General features: G+C 44.6%; 2 protein-coding genes and 1 non-coding gene across 3 annotated transcripts; 2 read left to right on the forward strand and 1 right to left on the reverse strand.

Moving 5' to 3' along the window:
* Window positions 1–194: 194 nt before the first annotated feature.
* Window positions 195–2,116, forward strand: LOC103709212 (transcription factor bHLH51-like). The gene is made up of 2 exons (XM_008794446.4): window positions 195–741; window positions 1,633–2,116. Exons 1-2 carry the CDS (start codon window positions 457–459, stop codon window positions 2,071–2,073), a joined length of 726 nt encoding a protein of 241 aa, XP_008792668.2. The 5' UTR covers window positions 195–456; the 3' UTR covers window positions 2,074–2,116.
* Window positions 2,117–3,857: 1,741 nt separating this feature from the next.
* On the reverse strand, window positions 3,858–5,401 carry LOC103709203 (transcription factor MYB77-like). Its single transcript, XM_008794433.4, has one exon. The coding sequence runs from the start codon at window positions 4,841–4,843 to the stop codon at window positions 4,037–4,039; it is 807 nt and encodes a 268-aa protein (XP_008792655.2). The 5' UTR covers window positions 4,844–5,401; the 3' UTR covers window positions 3,858–4,036.
* Window positions 5,402–9,597: 4,196 nt separating this feature from the next.
* On the forward strand, window positions 9,598–9,669 carry TRNAH-GUG. Its single transcript has one exon. It is a non-coding gene; the product is annotated as a tRNA-His (tRNA).
* The last annotated feature ends 4,557 nt before the right edge of the window (window positions 9,670–14,226 follow it).

Here is a 14,226-nt window from a genome sequence, read left to right on the forward strand (position 1 = left end):
ACAAGGCTGCCCATAGTTTCAGACTCCCTAGACTTCTGGGGTGCCGGAGTCTGCTTTCCTTCCACTCATTCACGCGAGGGAAGGATGGAAGGACTCCCTGCCGACGCGTGAAAGAGTTGGCACTTGGCAACGAGACAAAACGCAACAAAACAAGGCCGCATAGAGTGTGCTAACTGGTGGGGTTCAACCTTTAGCACTTGAGGGTTGGAATTGCCCTCCAATCATGGCCGTCTTTTCTCACAATTAGCACCACTCATCATCATACCCCTATCAAGGCATTCCATTGGGAAACAAGACTAGGGAACGTAGTTGGGGGCAGCGAATGATTAAGCGGAGACAAAGAGCTAAACAAAGAGAAAAGGATGTAGGTATTAGAGCGACTTCAAGCATCTCAGTAGTGCTTGTGTTCAACGCAGTCATTGGAAGGGAACAGCTGATGGTTAGAAGGTTGGTTCCATGGCTCAATACTTTCCTCCTTATGGCTGGTCGCAGGAGGGGAAAAAACGAATCAGTTTGCCCTCACTTTACAAAGGCTCTCTGCTTCTCCCTCGCCCCACCAGCTCAGCTCCACCCTTTCTAGATTTCGGGGCTTCCTACCCCTCCTCGTCATCGGTGACCGGGAGGAGTGCAACAGCGGCCAGGGCCCTGAAAAAGATCCACAGCGAGGCTGAGAGGAGAAGAAGAGAGAGGATTAATGCCCATCTTTCTACTCTAAGGCGCATGATTCCAGATGCTGACAAGGTAATCTTCATAATTAGATTCAAAGTTCTGACTAAGATGTAGTGGTTCTCCATACCATTTCCATAGCTTCCGTGAGCTAGATGACTTTGCACTGGGGAATTAGCTCCAATCATTAACAGAGTGTGTCACAATTTTGGCTCTACTTTGCCTTTTTCTTTTCTGTTTGTAAAGTAATTAAGAGTGCAATATCAGTAATACTACAATGCTAGGCCAAAAAATAACTGAAGTGGGTTCCCTTGTGCTGCTATTTGCTGCTTAACAATAACTAGACAGACAGAAGTGCCCTGGTTTTTTTTTTTCAGGCTAGTTATTACAAACCAATCCTAGGTATTATAGTAGACATCTCTTAGAGAGTTCCTTAACTAGGAGGGGAAAGAACCTTTTAGTAATAGGTCAGTTATTGGTCATTACTTTACAGTTTTTAAGCTTAGTTCCTTAAGAATTTCCTTTACTTTTTTCCGGTAAATAAGGATTTCCTTTACAAAGAGTTATTGCTTTTGTGATAATGATGAAAATCTACAAGCAGAGAGTTGGCTCATGCCTTTTGTAAAGCCAGTAACTACTGAGTTTCAAAATAAAAGATTGAAATAGAGTTATTGCTGGTATGCATTTAGAATTGCATTATCAAAAACTCCTAGGGTTGTAACTATAAAAGAATAATCGAAAAACTATATCGAGATCAAAATATCATTAACTACTAACCAATCAGTGCACATGCATGGTTTGTGGGTCAATAGTGCTTCTTGCAGCATCCTAAAATGCGGCCATTTTCAACATCATGAGATGCTGGTTTACCCCTGTTCTTGTCATGGCAACAATACAAATCTAATTTCACTAGTATGGGTTTAACCAAGTCTAACCAAACCAAACAAATTCTTGTCTCAAATGCAGATGGACAAGGCTTCTTTGCTGGGTAGCGTGATTGAACAAGTGAAGGATCTCAAGAGAAAGGCAAGTGCCATTGGCAAAGGCTTCCAAGTCCCAACAGAAGTGAATGAGGTGACAGTAGAATGCAAGCAAGGCAATGGCCACCTCTACATAATAAGGGCTTCCATTTGCTGCGAAGACCGGCCGGATTTATTCACTGACCTCATCCAAGCATTCCATGGTCTGAGTCTCAGGACAATCAGAGCAGACATGACCTCGTTGGGAGGGAGAGTAAAGAATGTGTTCATTCTATACAGGAAGGAGGGCAACGCAGGCATGTGTTTGAGCTCTCTCAAGGAGAGCATAGAAGAAGCCCTATCTAGGGTGGTCTCTCCGGATATGGTATCCACAAATGTCTTTCCAAGCAAGAGGCAAAGGCTCCTGGAATCACACTACTACTCTTAGGATACTATATTCAAGAAATTTTTCTTTTGGTCCTTCTTCCCTCCTTTAACTGTCGGCCATCAAATCCGCGGCCCAACTACAGGCCTAGCCCCTATCACGTTGCAAACTTAAGCCCAAGACTGCTTTCTTCAATGGCCGAGCTTAATCAATGAATTAATAATGCTTCCTAATGCTTCATGTTCATCATAATAAGTATTAACCAATTAACGTGCTGGTGCCAGCACTACATTCTCTTCATGCATCCTCCTTGAAGTCTATGATCCGTCCAACAAGTTACAAAAAAAGATCCAATCATATACTCTTTAATGAATAATTACTGTGACAGCAGATCTTAGATTTTCAACAAAAATAAAGAATATTAATAATTTATAAAGCATCAGATTGCAGATGTTTTAACTAATGGATCTCTCGCACGGAGGGATGCGTGGCAACCAGCTGACAGTCGTTGGTTTTCCAAAACCTTCTCATATCTCTATGGAGATACCATGAGAACATGAATAAGAGTATGAACACACCTACCCAAGAGCCAGGCAGCAACAAAGGATCTGCCTACGCACTCTCCAGAGTAATGATCTCTTCACAATATCCCTCTGCATTGACAAGAGACTGCTTAACATCTCCATTGGGTTCTCTTCTTAACATCTTCACTGGGTTCCATACATCATTTTAACACATACAAGATTTCGATTTACAATTCTTATACTCGTCAGTCCTTTACACCCTGTTTGAATTGAGAGAAACAGATAGAAGACGAGAAAATGAGTTTATCTTGTTTGGTTCGGAAAATAAGGAATAACATGAAGAGAATTGGAAAGAAATGGCGACAAGTTAATTCTTTCTAAATCTATAATTTTGTTCTCTCCAAAATAGATAAATTTGAAGAGACTCCAGATGTTCGAAATAAGTTTTTTATTCTTTTTTTGTACCTAAACTGGACAATTCAAATATATTTTTTTTCGGTCTCTTATGCATGCAAACAAGAAGAAAAAAAGCTATTTTCTTTTCCCTTCTATTTTGTTCTTTTCTCTAACCTTTCGCTTCTGGGAACAACACTTGCATCTGCTGGAGGCCAAGATAGCATTCAAAAGAAATCAAGAGAATGCACCAAAAGCTCAGAAAGAGTTTAGAAAACTGAATCAAATATGATGATATAAATTATAGAAAAATAATAATTTATATATAGATTTGCCCAGTAAGAAGAAGGATTGGAGCAGCGCAATGATAAACAATCACAAAGCACTATTACTTTGTTTGTCATGCTTGTTAGAATAAGTCATTTACATGAATTAATCAAGAAAGTCATGAACAACTGAATGACTCTTGATTAATTGGTTTGCTCAATTATAATTAACCAGATCATTTAACAGTGAAAATGATATTATAATATCGAAAGCCTGCTGGAAGTAACAAGGCATACTATGATCATCAACTCTGGATAATTTCATACTAAGAGAAACACAATTCAATAAATGATTCAGTGAGAACTTTGAATCCAAACAATATTAACTAATTCACTAAACCCTTGTCGGGAGCAAGGTAGTGTCGACATGGAATCCTATCAAAGTAGGAAGGAAGCTTACCCAAGAGGCACAAATAAATAGCAAAATATAATTATAGGCTGTCATCACTTTCCCTTGCCATGGGGTAAGAGCATTCTAACAACTTACAAGAACATATTGTCACGAACCACGAGAGCTAGCTCTTCTCTTCACCTAAATTTCAAGTTTTTTTTTTTTTCTCTCTCTCTCTCAAAAGCATGTAAAATATTGACTACTCTGCTAAAATAAAATAAAACATCCAGGATATTCTTTATTAACATTTCGATGGACATTCGCAGCCCACTTTCCGGGCTGGCTTGATTTATAAATAGGAAGAGGAGAAGACTCGAACGCTTCGTTCTATTTAATTTACATGCGACACGAACTGTTATTAAAGAGAGAGGAAAGAGGTGGAGGGAGGAGATCTAATACTGAGGGTTGGATGCGGAGTCGGACTTGACGATGATGGGGGTGGCGGCGCCGCCCTCCGATAGCAGTCTGTTGATGTAACTCCTCACCTCCTCGGCGATCATCTCCCGCATTATCGACACCAAGCACATCTCCCTCATCTCGGCATCCCCCAGCCCTTCCCTCTGGTCCCGTCCGCCGCCACCGGCACCGCCCTCCCCCGGGGGGCACAGCGTCAGCGACGTCATCGGATCCGCCGGGATCGGCGCCATCGGCGGCGGCGGCGGCGGCGGCGGAGGAGCAGCAGGCAGCGCCGCCACCACCGTCGCCACGTTGCTCCCGCCGGCTTCATCCCTCCTGCACGGCCGCTTCGCCGCCGACTCCGAGTCGGACTCATCGGGGTCGGTGGAGTCGGCGGGGAGGGGCGCTGGTACAGGAAGTGGCCCGGCGGCGAGGGCGGCCCGGCGACGGCGGCGGAGGGTGGAGTTCCAGTGATTCTTGATAGCGTTGTCGGTGCGGCCGGGGAGGAGTCGGGCGATGGTGGCCCACTTGTTGCCGTACTTGGCGTGGGCGGCGACGATGGCGGCGTCCTCGGCGGGAGTGAAGGGGCGGTGGTGGACGGCGGGGCTGAGCTGGTTACACCAACGGAGGCGGCATGACTTGCCGGACCGCCCGGGAATCCCCGAGCTAATCAGAGTCCAATTCCGGGGACCGTGACGATCCACCAGCCGCATTAGCTGGGCGTCCTCCTCTGGGCTCCACGACCCTTTGATCCGCTGCTCCCCATCCACTCTCCCCACTCCCCCACCTTCCATCACTACCATCCCCTTCTCTCTTCTCCTCTTCTCCTATCGATCCTTCTCTTATTCCTCCTCTCCTTCCTCTCGGATGTGGATAGGCTCAGTCTCTGTTCTTGGTTTCGTATTCTATTCTGTTCTTCCTTCCCTTATACATATAAAAATAGTACTAGTGATAGAGGGCATTGGGCGACTGGGAAGAAGGGTTCGGTTCGTTGGTTTGTTTGTTTATTTTTTGCGGTTTAGTGATGGCCGTACTTTAAAAGAAGCGGGGCGGGGAAGAGAGGAGAGAGAGGGGACCGCTTTGGTTTTGGATTCCCATTTTCCACAACCGTTTCCCTTTTGAGAAAGGGTGGGTTTGGTTGGCTGGCTGGCATGAACCGTAAACCGCTCACCAGTAAAACCTCCCCCCAATACCGCGTGGGCTCCCCCTCCCTTCTCTCTCTTTTCTTTTATACACACTCCTCTCTTTCTTTCGCTCCGTTTTGGCCTCTCTGATCATCAAAAAGCAGGACAGGACGGCAGTTGTAGAGGTTTAAAACAGGGGTATTTATATCCATCGCCGTGTTTGAGCGGCACCGGGCCGTGGGTTGCCAGTGCAGGGCGGTTACTGGACTCGATTTACTTTCTGAAACAACGACGAATGAGCGTTGTAACATCCCAACTTATCGTTATCTTTTTTTTGGGGGGGCCATATTTTAGCCAAGAAATTCATGTTCAAATGTTTAATGCTTGTATCGGATGGGCGTCTGAAGAAAAATACAGTTTTTTCTGACAGCATTAGAATAGTAACTAAGTTGAGATGTATAGTCATTCAGCACTGCCAAGTTAATTAGCTCAACAAACTTATTACACCACCACCACCAGTATCTACTCTAAAAGCCCCAGAAAGTGGCTGTTATTAAGATCCACAAGGATAGCAACCATCCGGTCGTCACATATTAATGACAATTATTCTTTTAGGACAAGGACGGGTCCGTTGGTTTTGAATACGTGAAGACGGACAGGGCCTTGGTTGCAGGCATGACGCTGTCCTCCATAAATTACAGGTAGGAGAGGTCCAACGTCCAATTCAACAGCCATGTCATATTAGAATATTAGAAGCGACCACAACATACTCTTCCCTTGTTCCACCAAGAGCGAACCTAAACGATGGGCAGGTGAGATATCAAGCACCGGCCGGTGAGGGGACCGTTATCATTTGATCGCCTTTAGAAAAGAGGCAGGCTCTCCAGCTCACAGATGTGGAACGTCCAGTTGACGGGTCCACCGCTTCGACGGTCCCGGACATCATATCAAACAAAAATCCAGTACGTCACGCCCCCAACCGCTTCCACACCGTCACCCTCCCACGTGCGAGCCTCACACCGTACTCTTGCTATCGTAACGCCATCGATCCGTTCAAAAAGGCCGGCGTAACGGCTCAACGGAACCCATAACGGCAGCGATACGGTTGAAAGGGTTCATTCCGTCGCCCCCCCTAAACCGTACATTTGTCCGTTGCTCGGTAAAACCAATAGCGTTATGATAGAGTGCCGTTACCAACGTCGACTTTAACGGCGCTCGGTTTTTGTTATCACCGTTTCATAATCTCGATCCTTAATTACGCAATGGAAAGATACAAGCGGTTACAGCATTTTGTGGGCCCTCGCTATACTAATACCCGTTAGACTGTCATTACACGGCTCGTGCGGAGCACGCTGCAAGCAAGATGTACAGCTGGATAGCTGACGTCAAGGTTTTGACTTGCCGTTTCGGATTTGACGGGATCGTATTTGGAAGGACGCAGGACAGCTGGTAGGAGGTTTCGCTTGGGGCCCACCGTCAGACGCCCACCGATCGGTGTGGGGCCCAACGATATTAACCGCCGGATAGTCGGGCGCTAACGGCCAGATCGCGTCAGCGCGTTTGAACGTCGTCCTCGGTCAGATGTTGCGCGAACGGAGCACCCGGTTGGAGAGGTGACGTGGCAGGTCAGCAGCGCCTCCTTGAAGTGCGACGTGTAACTAACGGCCAAAGATCTTTCATACGTTACAAATATGGGCTTCTCTGTAAGAACCTAAAACGGAACCCAAATTGCACCCTAATCATGCTCGAGATTGAGGCAAGAAGCTTGACGCAAGGTGATCAAACCTATTATTATACTCAATGCGAAAGGGTGCGGCACCCAATTAGTCGCTTACGGTATCATAACATATGATAATCAATTTCTTCTAGAAGTTCGGTGAACCGATAGGTGAAACATCCATCCCCACTAGCATTGTAAAATTGTGAGGAAGTAGAGGGGTTAAAAAAAAAAAAAAATCTTCAAGCGCTTTCATTGTGTGGTTGTCACCATCAGCAAGGCTTATGGTGCGCCTTTATGTATTAATAGCGGTTATATTCTATGTCATTTACCATATCAAAAGAAAAAAAAACTTTGAATTTTGGAGCTACAATAAGAGATTATTTAGCCGTTGCATGGAAAGAATGGAACTACCATAATTATAATTATATTTGCATAATAAAAATTGATTATATATTGGAAATGAACTGTCATTCCAACATTAGTTATATAACTTGAAGAGCTAATTAATGTTTGATAGTTGCAAAATTCTTTTAGTATTTCTCCTTGTCAATATGGCTGCACTAGGATGAATGGCTATAGACTGGGAGATATGCCCTACCTGTTGTATTATTTTCTTTCTCTTGATTTGGCAGTGTATTATTTTCTTTCTCTTGATTTGGCAGATTGTACTCATGTGAGAACTATACGAATGTCGCTTTTAATCAAAAAAAAAAAAAAAAAAAAGATCATAAAGGAACGCACAAGGGAATATGAAGCATGGGCTTGCACCATACATACATGTTGCATGCCATCTTAGGAACCATGTTGCATGGGCTTCATAATCCTGTTTAGGGGCTAATACAAAATTGAAATTTATCTGGAAAGATGATCTAGAAGCATTTACATAATTGCTAGCACTCCATCAAGTTGAATAAAGTAGTGATAGTGGATTTGAAACGTCAATTTAGATGCATGGTGGATATGTCGATTGGCTTCCTCGCTTTATTACTTTATTGTCGGGTACAAATGCTCACAGAAAGCACCATATGATTGACTTAATTGCACTACCTCTACTAGTCCTAGGCTTCTAACTTTGCTCTAGGAAGCCTATCTCTTCTATGGACAGACAAAGCTACTGTAAATTTATTCTCATCCATGGGAAAATGTTTGGGATGAAGCTATCTCCATCAATGTTTCAACAAAAATTTAATTTAGATGCCTTAACAACCGCTAGGGCTTATTCTTGTCTTCCGGTATCGTTAATTCAGTAATTAACCTCGGTATAAGTCATAGTTCAATTTCTTTTAATCAACTTTGGCGATATGAGAAATTTGTCTTTGGAGGCCAGCCAAGTGAAAATTCTAACCTTTTCAGGGCGCGCATGGCATCAAAATCAAGTCAAATATATAATCTCCAGGGAGCTTCAGCTGATAGATCGACTTCACATTAGAACTCTGAATTTTCCTAACCACGTCATGCAAGGATCGGCAAACATGCAATAGTTAGTTTGATGTTACACTGTGGATAACCGGATAAGGTATTTTACATGACTCGGGCAAAATAACATGCAAAATGTAGAAAAGACAATGTTATACATCATATTTATTTTAAAATGAATGCCCTTTACAAATTTGCACTCAATACAATATAGTTAGTGATATACCTTGGAACTGACCAAAGCTGATGTGGCAAGAAGAGTTCGCCAAGCAGTCGCAAGCTAATCAGTGAGAGCCCACTATATGGTCGACCTAAAAGGCTGAAGGCACATAGAAAGTTTTTCAAATATCAAACTTTTCTCCAATTTGTGATAGTTCGGCCTACGATTACAAATAGTTTCCTTACGTGTGCAACATGCAAACTATTCGCGCAGGAAAAATACATGGGAATGATTTTTGGGCAAAATGTGCGGGCTGTTACTATAACAGCCAACACATATATCCAATTTGCTTAACAATGGGCGCCAACCCTTGTCCATATAAAGCATACTCGAGGGCCCTCTAAGTAAATTCTTCTCAGCTCTACCACCATGGTGCCTTTTTGCTATCTCAAAGTCCATCTATTCCTTAATGTTAGCACCTGACAAAGGCATTGGTGGGTTTTTGCCAAACACTCTTAGGCAAGTGGATTTCCATGTTTTTATAGGTCGGATCAAGCATAGGAGCACTAAACCAAGCATGACCAACATCACACAGCTTTTTTTTACAATAGCTTGAAGACTAGCGCTAAACCTTAGGACAACCTTACTGGCCTCAATAGACAACCCTCCTAGCTCTCCATCCCTATACCCCCCTTGGCACCAAGGTCAGGTTGAATTTTGCAGCAATAGGTTGGCACTAAAAAAAAGTCGTGATCTTACTTTTGGAGATTTGACGGATCTGCAGACGACCAGCATCTCACTTAGTGCCAAGGTCGGATCGAATTTCTGCAGCAACAATTAGCTTGATCACTTAGAATCATGGACAATTTACAATGCTTGTGATATCATATTTCTATCATTTCTTTGTCAGACTAAATTGCCAATGCACTCTTACAATATATAGCCCTCCGAAAAATGTTTGAAATCTAAAATTTGCAGCAGGAATCCTTGTCTCTTTAAAATGAATCTTGAAATTTAAAGTTTTCTTCAAATTCTTTACGGACTCCAGAATTATTTTCTTCCAATGCCTTTTGAAGGGGAGGTTCTGATCCCTGTTAACGTATATTTATAAAATCCAGATGAACCTTGTATCCACCTGTGGCTGTAGTTTAGTGGTTAGAATTCCACGTTGTGGCCGTGGAGACCTGGGCTCGAATCCCAGCAGCCACATGATGTTTTGGAATCAGATCTCTTTTTTTTTTTATTATTTTTTTTAAAGATTTTCAAAACATCTATCGCCGGACCAGATCGACGGCTACGATTTACAGACACACACCAGACCTCCTTGCACGAGACACACACCATTTGCGGCCCTCTACACCTCCTTGCAGGTATACTACAATGCCCGAAACTAAAATTCCAGTGTTGACAAATTGGATGATGTTTAGATAATTCAGGGATTGTATCAATGCAGCAGGTAAATCACTGGAAATTGCGACCAAGGAATGAGCCCTGGGAACTCTGCTTCCATCCCGCTTCCATGAGAGTGACTTACGTTATGCAGGTTCTTGGACCAAACATGAGTCAGCAGAGGCCAAACTGTCTTAAAAATGACTTTCCCAAAGGATGCAAGGTTCTTCGTGATGCATACTTATTTTTCCACTGAGTGATCAGAAGATCAAACGAGAGATTCTTATGATTTTGAAAGGAACAAGAAATATCCATAGGAATTCTGGCTGATTCTGGTTTGAAGGACAAACATAACACGCAGCATGACCATCATGGATTTGCAGAGTCTGGAATTAGTTCTGATGCATCAAAACGCCATGATAAGAACAGAAAGACTGCTGTTGGTGCCAAAAGAACGTGGAGTTGTGGGCCCAAGCTCTTCATGAGATTGCCATACATCGTGAGAGGAACAGAATGCGGCCATGGAGATATTAGATGCATATGCTGTCTTGACTGATCGATCTCTATCCCAAGGTCTGGCATTTTAATCAAACATCCAAGTTTTTAACTGGCCTCCACCCCTAGTTCTATCATGGTGGTTTTGTGCTATATCTTTAAATAAGTAACATCATTTTGCAGGCAAAAAAGAACATTCTGGTGCTATATCAAGATTGCATGGTCTTGACTGTCTTGCAGGTGACTGGAAGGAACACCTTCCTTTGTTGAAGAAAATGCATGCTTTGGGAGTGAAGTGGGCTGAAAAATTCTTGAGAGAAGACTGCATCTTTGATATTGTGGTTTGGATATATATTAATTCCGCCAAAGATTCGGCCCAACCATGAGGCGCTTTAAGAGTGGTGCTGATGAGGTCGACAAAGACTCAGGTTGGACCGCAAGGTCGGTCTAGGCTACCAGCCGGTCTAGCTCTAAGCTTAAGAGTGATTGGTGGTGTGGTGGTGCTCGGATGAAAGATTTGATGCAAGCTGTCCGACCTGAAATAAAAAAAAACAAGTTTAGTTATTGGAGTTTGTCCATCGAGGGATCTTCCGATGCCAAAGTTAGATAAGGATCTTCATAAAACCGTAGAGATTTGAGAGGGATAGTGGCAATGCGCGTGTGGGGGATGTCAAGAGCACATACCTGGACGTCCCTCGGGCACAGCTTATATAGGCGAGGGTTGGCGTCAATTATCAAGTAGGACGGTCACGCACCATAACAGTTTGGTAGCCACCCGTGCGTTGTGCATGCGGGATCGTTGTCCGAGCTTTAATGGCAGGCCGCGGGAGAAGGTTTGAATATTTTAGGGTGCCCTTAATGACTATGTGGTGAACTTCTATAGATCGGCGCGTCCACGTTGACAGAGAGGTCGATTCCGAGTGCATTTAGAATTAATGTATTTTTTTTATTTTTCTTATTATTTTCTTGTTTTAGTTAATTTTGGCATAATAACAATTTTTTCTGTTATAGCCATCTTACAGGTCCCAACTGTGCGGCAAGTTCACCTCTGTTATAAACCAGGGTTTTGACTCGACACGCTTGAACTAAAAAAATTGGAACTCTTCTAGCGCCCCTTCCTTTCGTGACTCTACTGCTGCAATAGAGGAAATCGATAAGTATGGAGGAGCAAGATAAATGGTAACGAAAAGCTGTTGACAATGGAGTTACACTGCCATTGATGTTGGAGTGCACTTCTAATATCCAAGGCTGAAATCTCGTGTTGCTAATTGCAAAGTTTCCCTGTAAACTTTTCCACAACGGCTAACTTGCGTCACCATCATCTAAACTGTGAGGGTTGCCGTTTGTTCGACATCTCGGTGCCAGAGACGGAGCTGAGAGCGGCCTGGTTTAGATTGTGCTACGTACGGCGTGCCTTGCAGGAGAGAGAGGTTCATTTGAAGGGTGACTCTGCGGCGATCATTGGCTGGATTCTGCAGGTTTCGGGAGGGATCGGCGATCACTATCCGCTTCTAAGAGATATCCGGACCATGGTTTGTAGTGGGATAGTACTTCAGGCGAAGCATGTGTTTAGAGAGGCCAATGGAGCCATAGATTGGGCAGCTTCTTTTGTTGCCAACCATTTCAGAGACCACCTCGGAGTGGGAGAGGCGAAGTTGTCCGGTGCTTTTCGAGATGTTGCGACAATCATTGGCTGGATTCTGCAGGTTTCGGAAGGGGTCGGTGATCACCATCCGCTTTTAAGAGATACCCGGACGATGGTTTGTAGTGGGATAGTACTTCAGGCGAAGCATATATTTAGAAATGCCAATGAAGCCGTAGATTGGGCGGCTTTTTTTGTTGCCAACCATTTCGGAGACCACCTCAGAGTGGAAGAGGCGAAGTTGTCTAGTGCTCTTCGAAATGTATTGTTTTTTGATTTTTTTAGCTGTATGTATCCGGATATGTTATATATGGTACTTTTATTTTTAGAAAGAAAAAAAAAACCCTTAATGATGCGCCGCTCGTTGTATACAATACCCCGCTTTTGGCTATTTATTATAGGATGTTCTCCTGCTTGCGTTTGTCCGGTTTCATCAAGCTCGACGCACTCTAATTTCTTTCTTGTCCTGTTAAATCACTTGTTGTACTAGAGCGGCTTTTATCGTGGTTCTGCTCAAAATAACCAGGCATGCAGAATCAATTACAAGTTAGACATGCAGACCGGAAAGGCAAATGGCCTAATGGGACCTCAGGTTAAGGATCTTGTTGGGCTGGATCAGGGTAAGGTGTAGCTCAATAGCCATACCCAAGGATGTATGCATATGGTTGTCGCCCTCTGTTGGAGTATTTCAAACTTTTAAGTCTATTTTTTTTTTTATCTTATATACTTTTTTTAGTTCCACATTGAAGGAAGATGAAATTCAAATAGCCTTTATATAATCTTCAGCCTTTTTTACCTGGCGAAGGAAAACAAAAAAAAAAGTAAATAACCTACGTGCTCAGGAATCCAATAAAGATTCAAGGCAAAATTAGCAAATCGTGAACATCACGCCTCAATCAATATTTTTTTTTTTTTTTTTGGTGCAACGGCGGCTCACACCCTACGGGTATGAATACGGCCTACAAAATCAGAAGCAAGTAAATCTAAAAGAGACTCCGGCACAGTGTCGGGCTCCCGCACAATAAAGCCACCAGAGTGGTGAGCCGCATAGGAAGCGACCCAATCGGCTGCACAATTCGCTTCCCTGTAGACGTGTGTAGCCTGATGGGTTTCACACGCCTGCAAAAGTCCGCGAATATCCATGAGTAGCGGTCTACCCTCACCTGCACGACCTCGACCCCTAATCCAATCAATCACAGTGGCTGAGTCGCCCTCAAGAATGACGCGGTCGGCATGCAATATCCGTCTCGCATAAGATATGCCCTCCCATGCGGCTCGGAGCTCCGCACATACCACCGATGCATCGAAAATCCGCTGCCCCCCCAGTGCCACTAACCTGGCATCATGATCACGGATGACGAAGCCTACACCTCCACCACTTCCGTCAGCTGCCAAACTACCATCAAAATTCACCTTCAGGAAGCCAGGGGGTGGGGGTACCCAGGATACGAAAATGGGCGCTACAAGAGCGGACGGGGTACCCCAGATGTCCCTGGCCAACCTGGAAGGTGACCTAAGAGCAGTACTAAAAAACTCCTCTGCATGCAAAAAGGCCCTGGCCACCACCGCCCCCGGGGACGAGCTGCGACCCTCAAAGACTTGTACATTCCTGTCTAACCAGGAGTGGTAAGCCAGGTATGCAACACGAGTCCCTCTCTCCTCCACCCCGGGTCCTGCCCCTGGGAACTCCAAGAAACGGATGAGCTCGGCTATGGACGACCATCTCTGCCCCGGGTCATAGGCGATCCCTGCAGACCTCCAAATCTGAACAGCCCGCGGGCACTCGACTAGCACATGATAGATAGACTCCTCCACCTCCGGACAGACAACACAATCTGCAGCTATCCGTACTCCCCGTCGCATCAGAACACTCCTAGTGGGTAGGCAACCCCATGCTACCTTCCACAGGAATAGTGCGATGCGTGGATGAACACGTAGTCTCCAGATCCAGGCACCATCAAAGTGTCGGGTCCCCACTCCTCCTCTCCACTGCGCTATATCGCGGGAACTCACTATCGTCCTCCCGGACAAACTCCATATCCTCCTATCTACTGCCATCCCCATCGGGATCGGTAAGGCCAACACTCTATCTGCCAGCTGATCATCAAAAACCCGCCTAACGAGGTCTGCATCCCATCTCTGTTCCCCCTGGACAAACAAAGCACTCAGTGTGCGCCCCTCCAGCCACCCGTGATCCATCAGTGTGGGCCAATCCTGCAATCTGCCCTCCGATAGCCATC

Source organism: Phoenix dactylifera, chromosome 3 (assembly GCF_009389715.1).
Source record: "Phoenix dactylifera cultivar Barhee BC4 chromosome 3, palm_55x_up_171113_PBpolish2nd_filt_p, whole genome shotgun sequence".
NCBI lineage: Eukaryota > Viridiplantae > Streptophyta > Magnoliopsida > Arecales > Arecaceae > Phoenix > Phoenix dactylifera.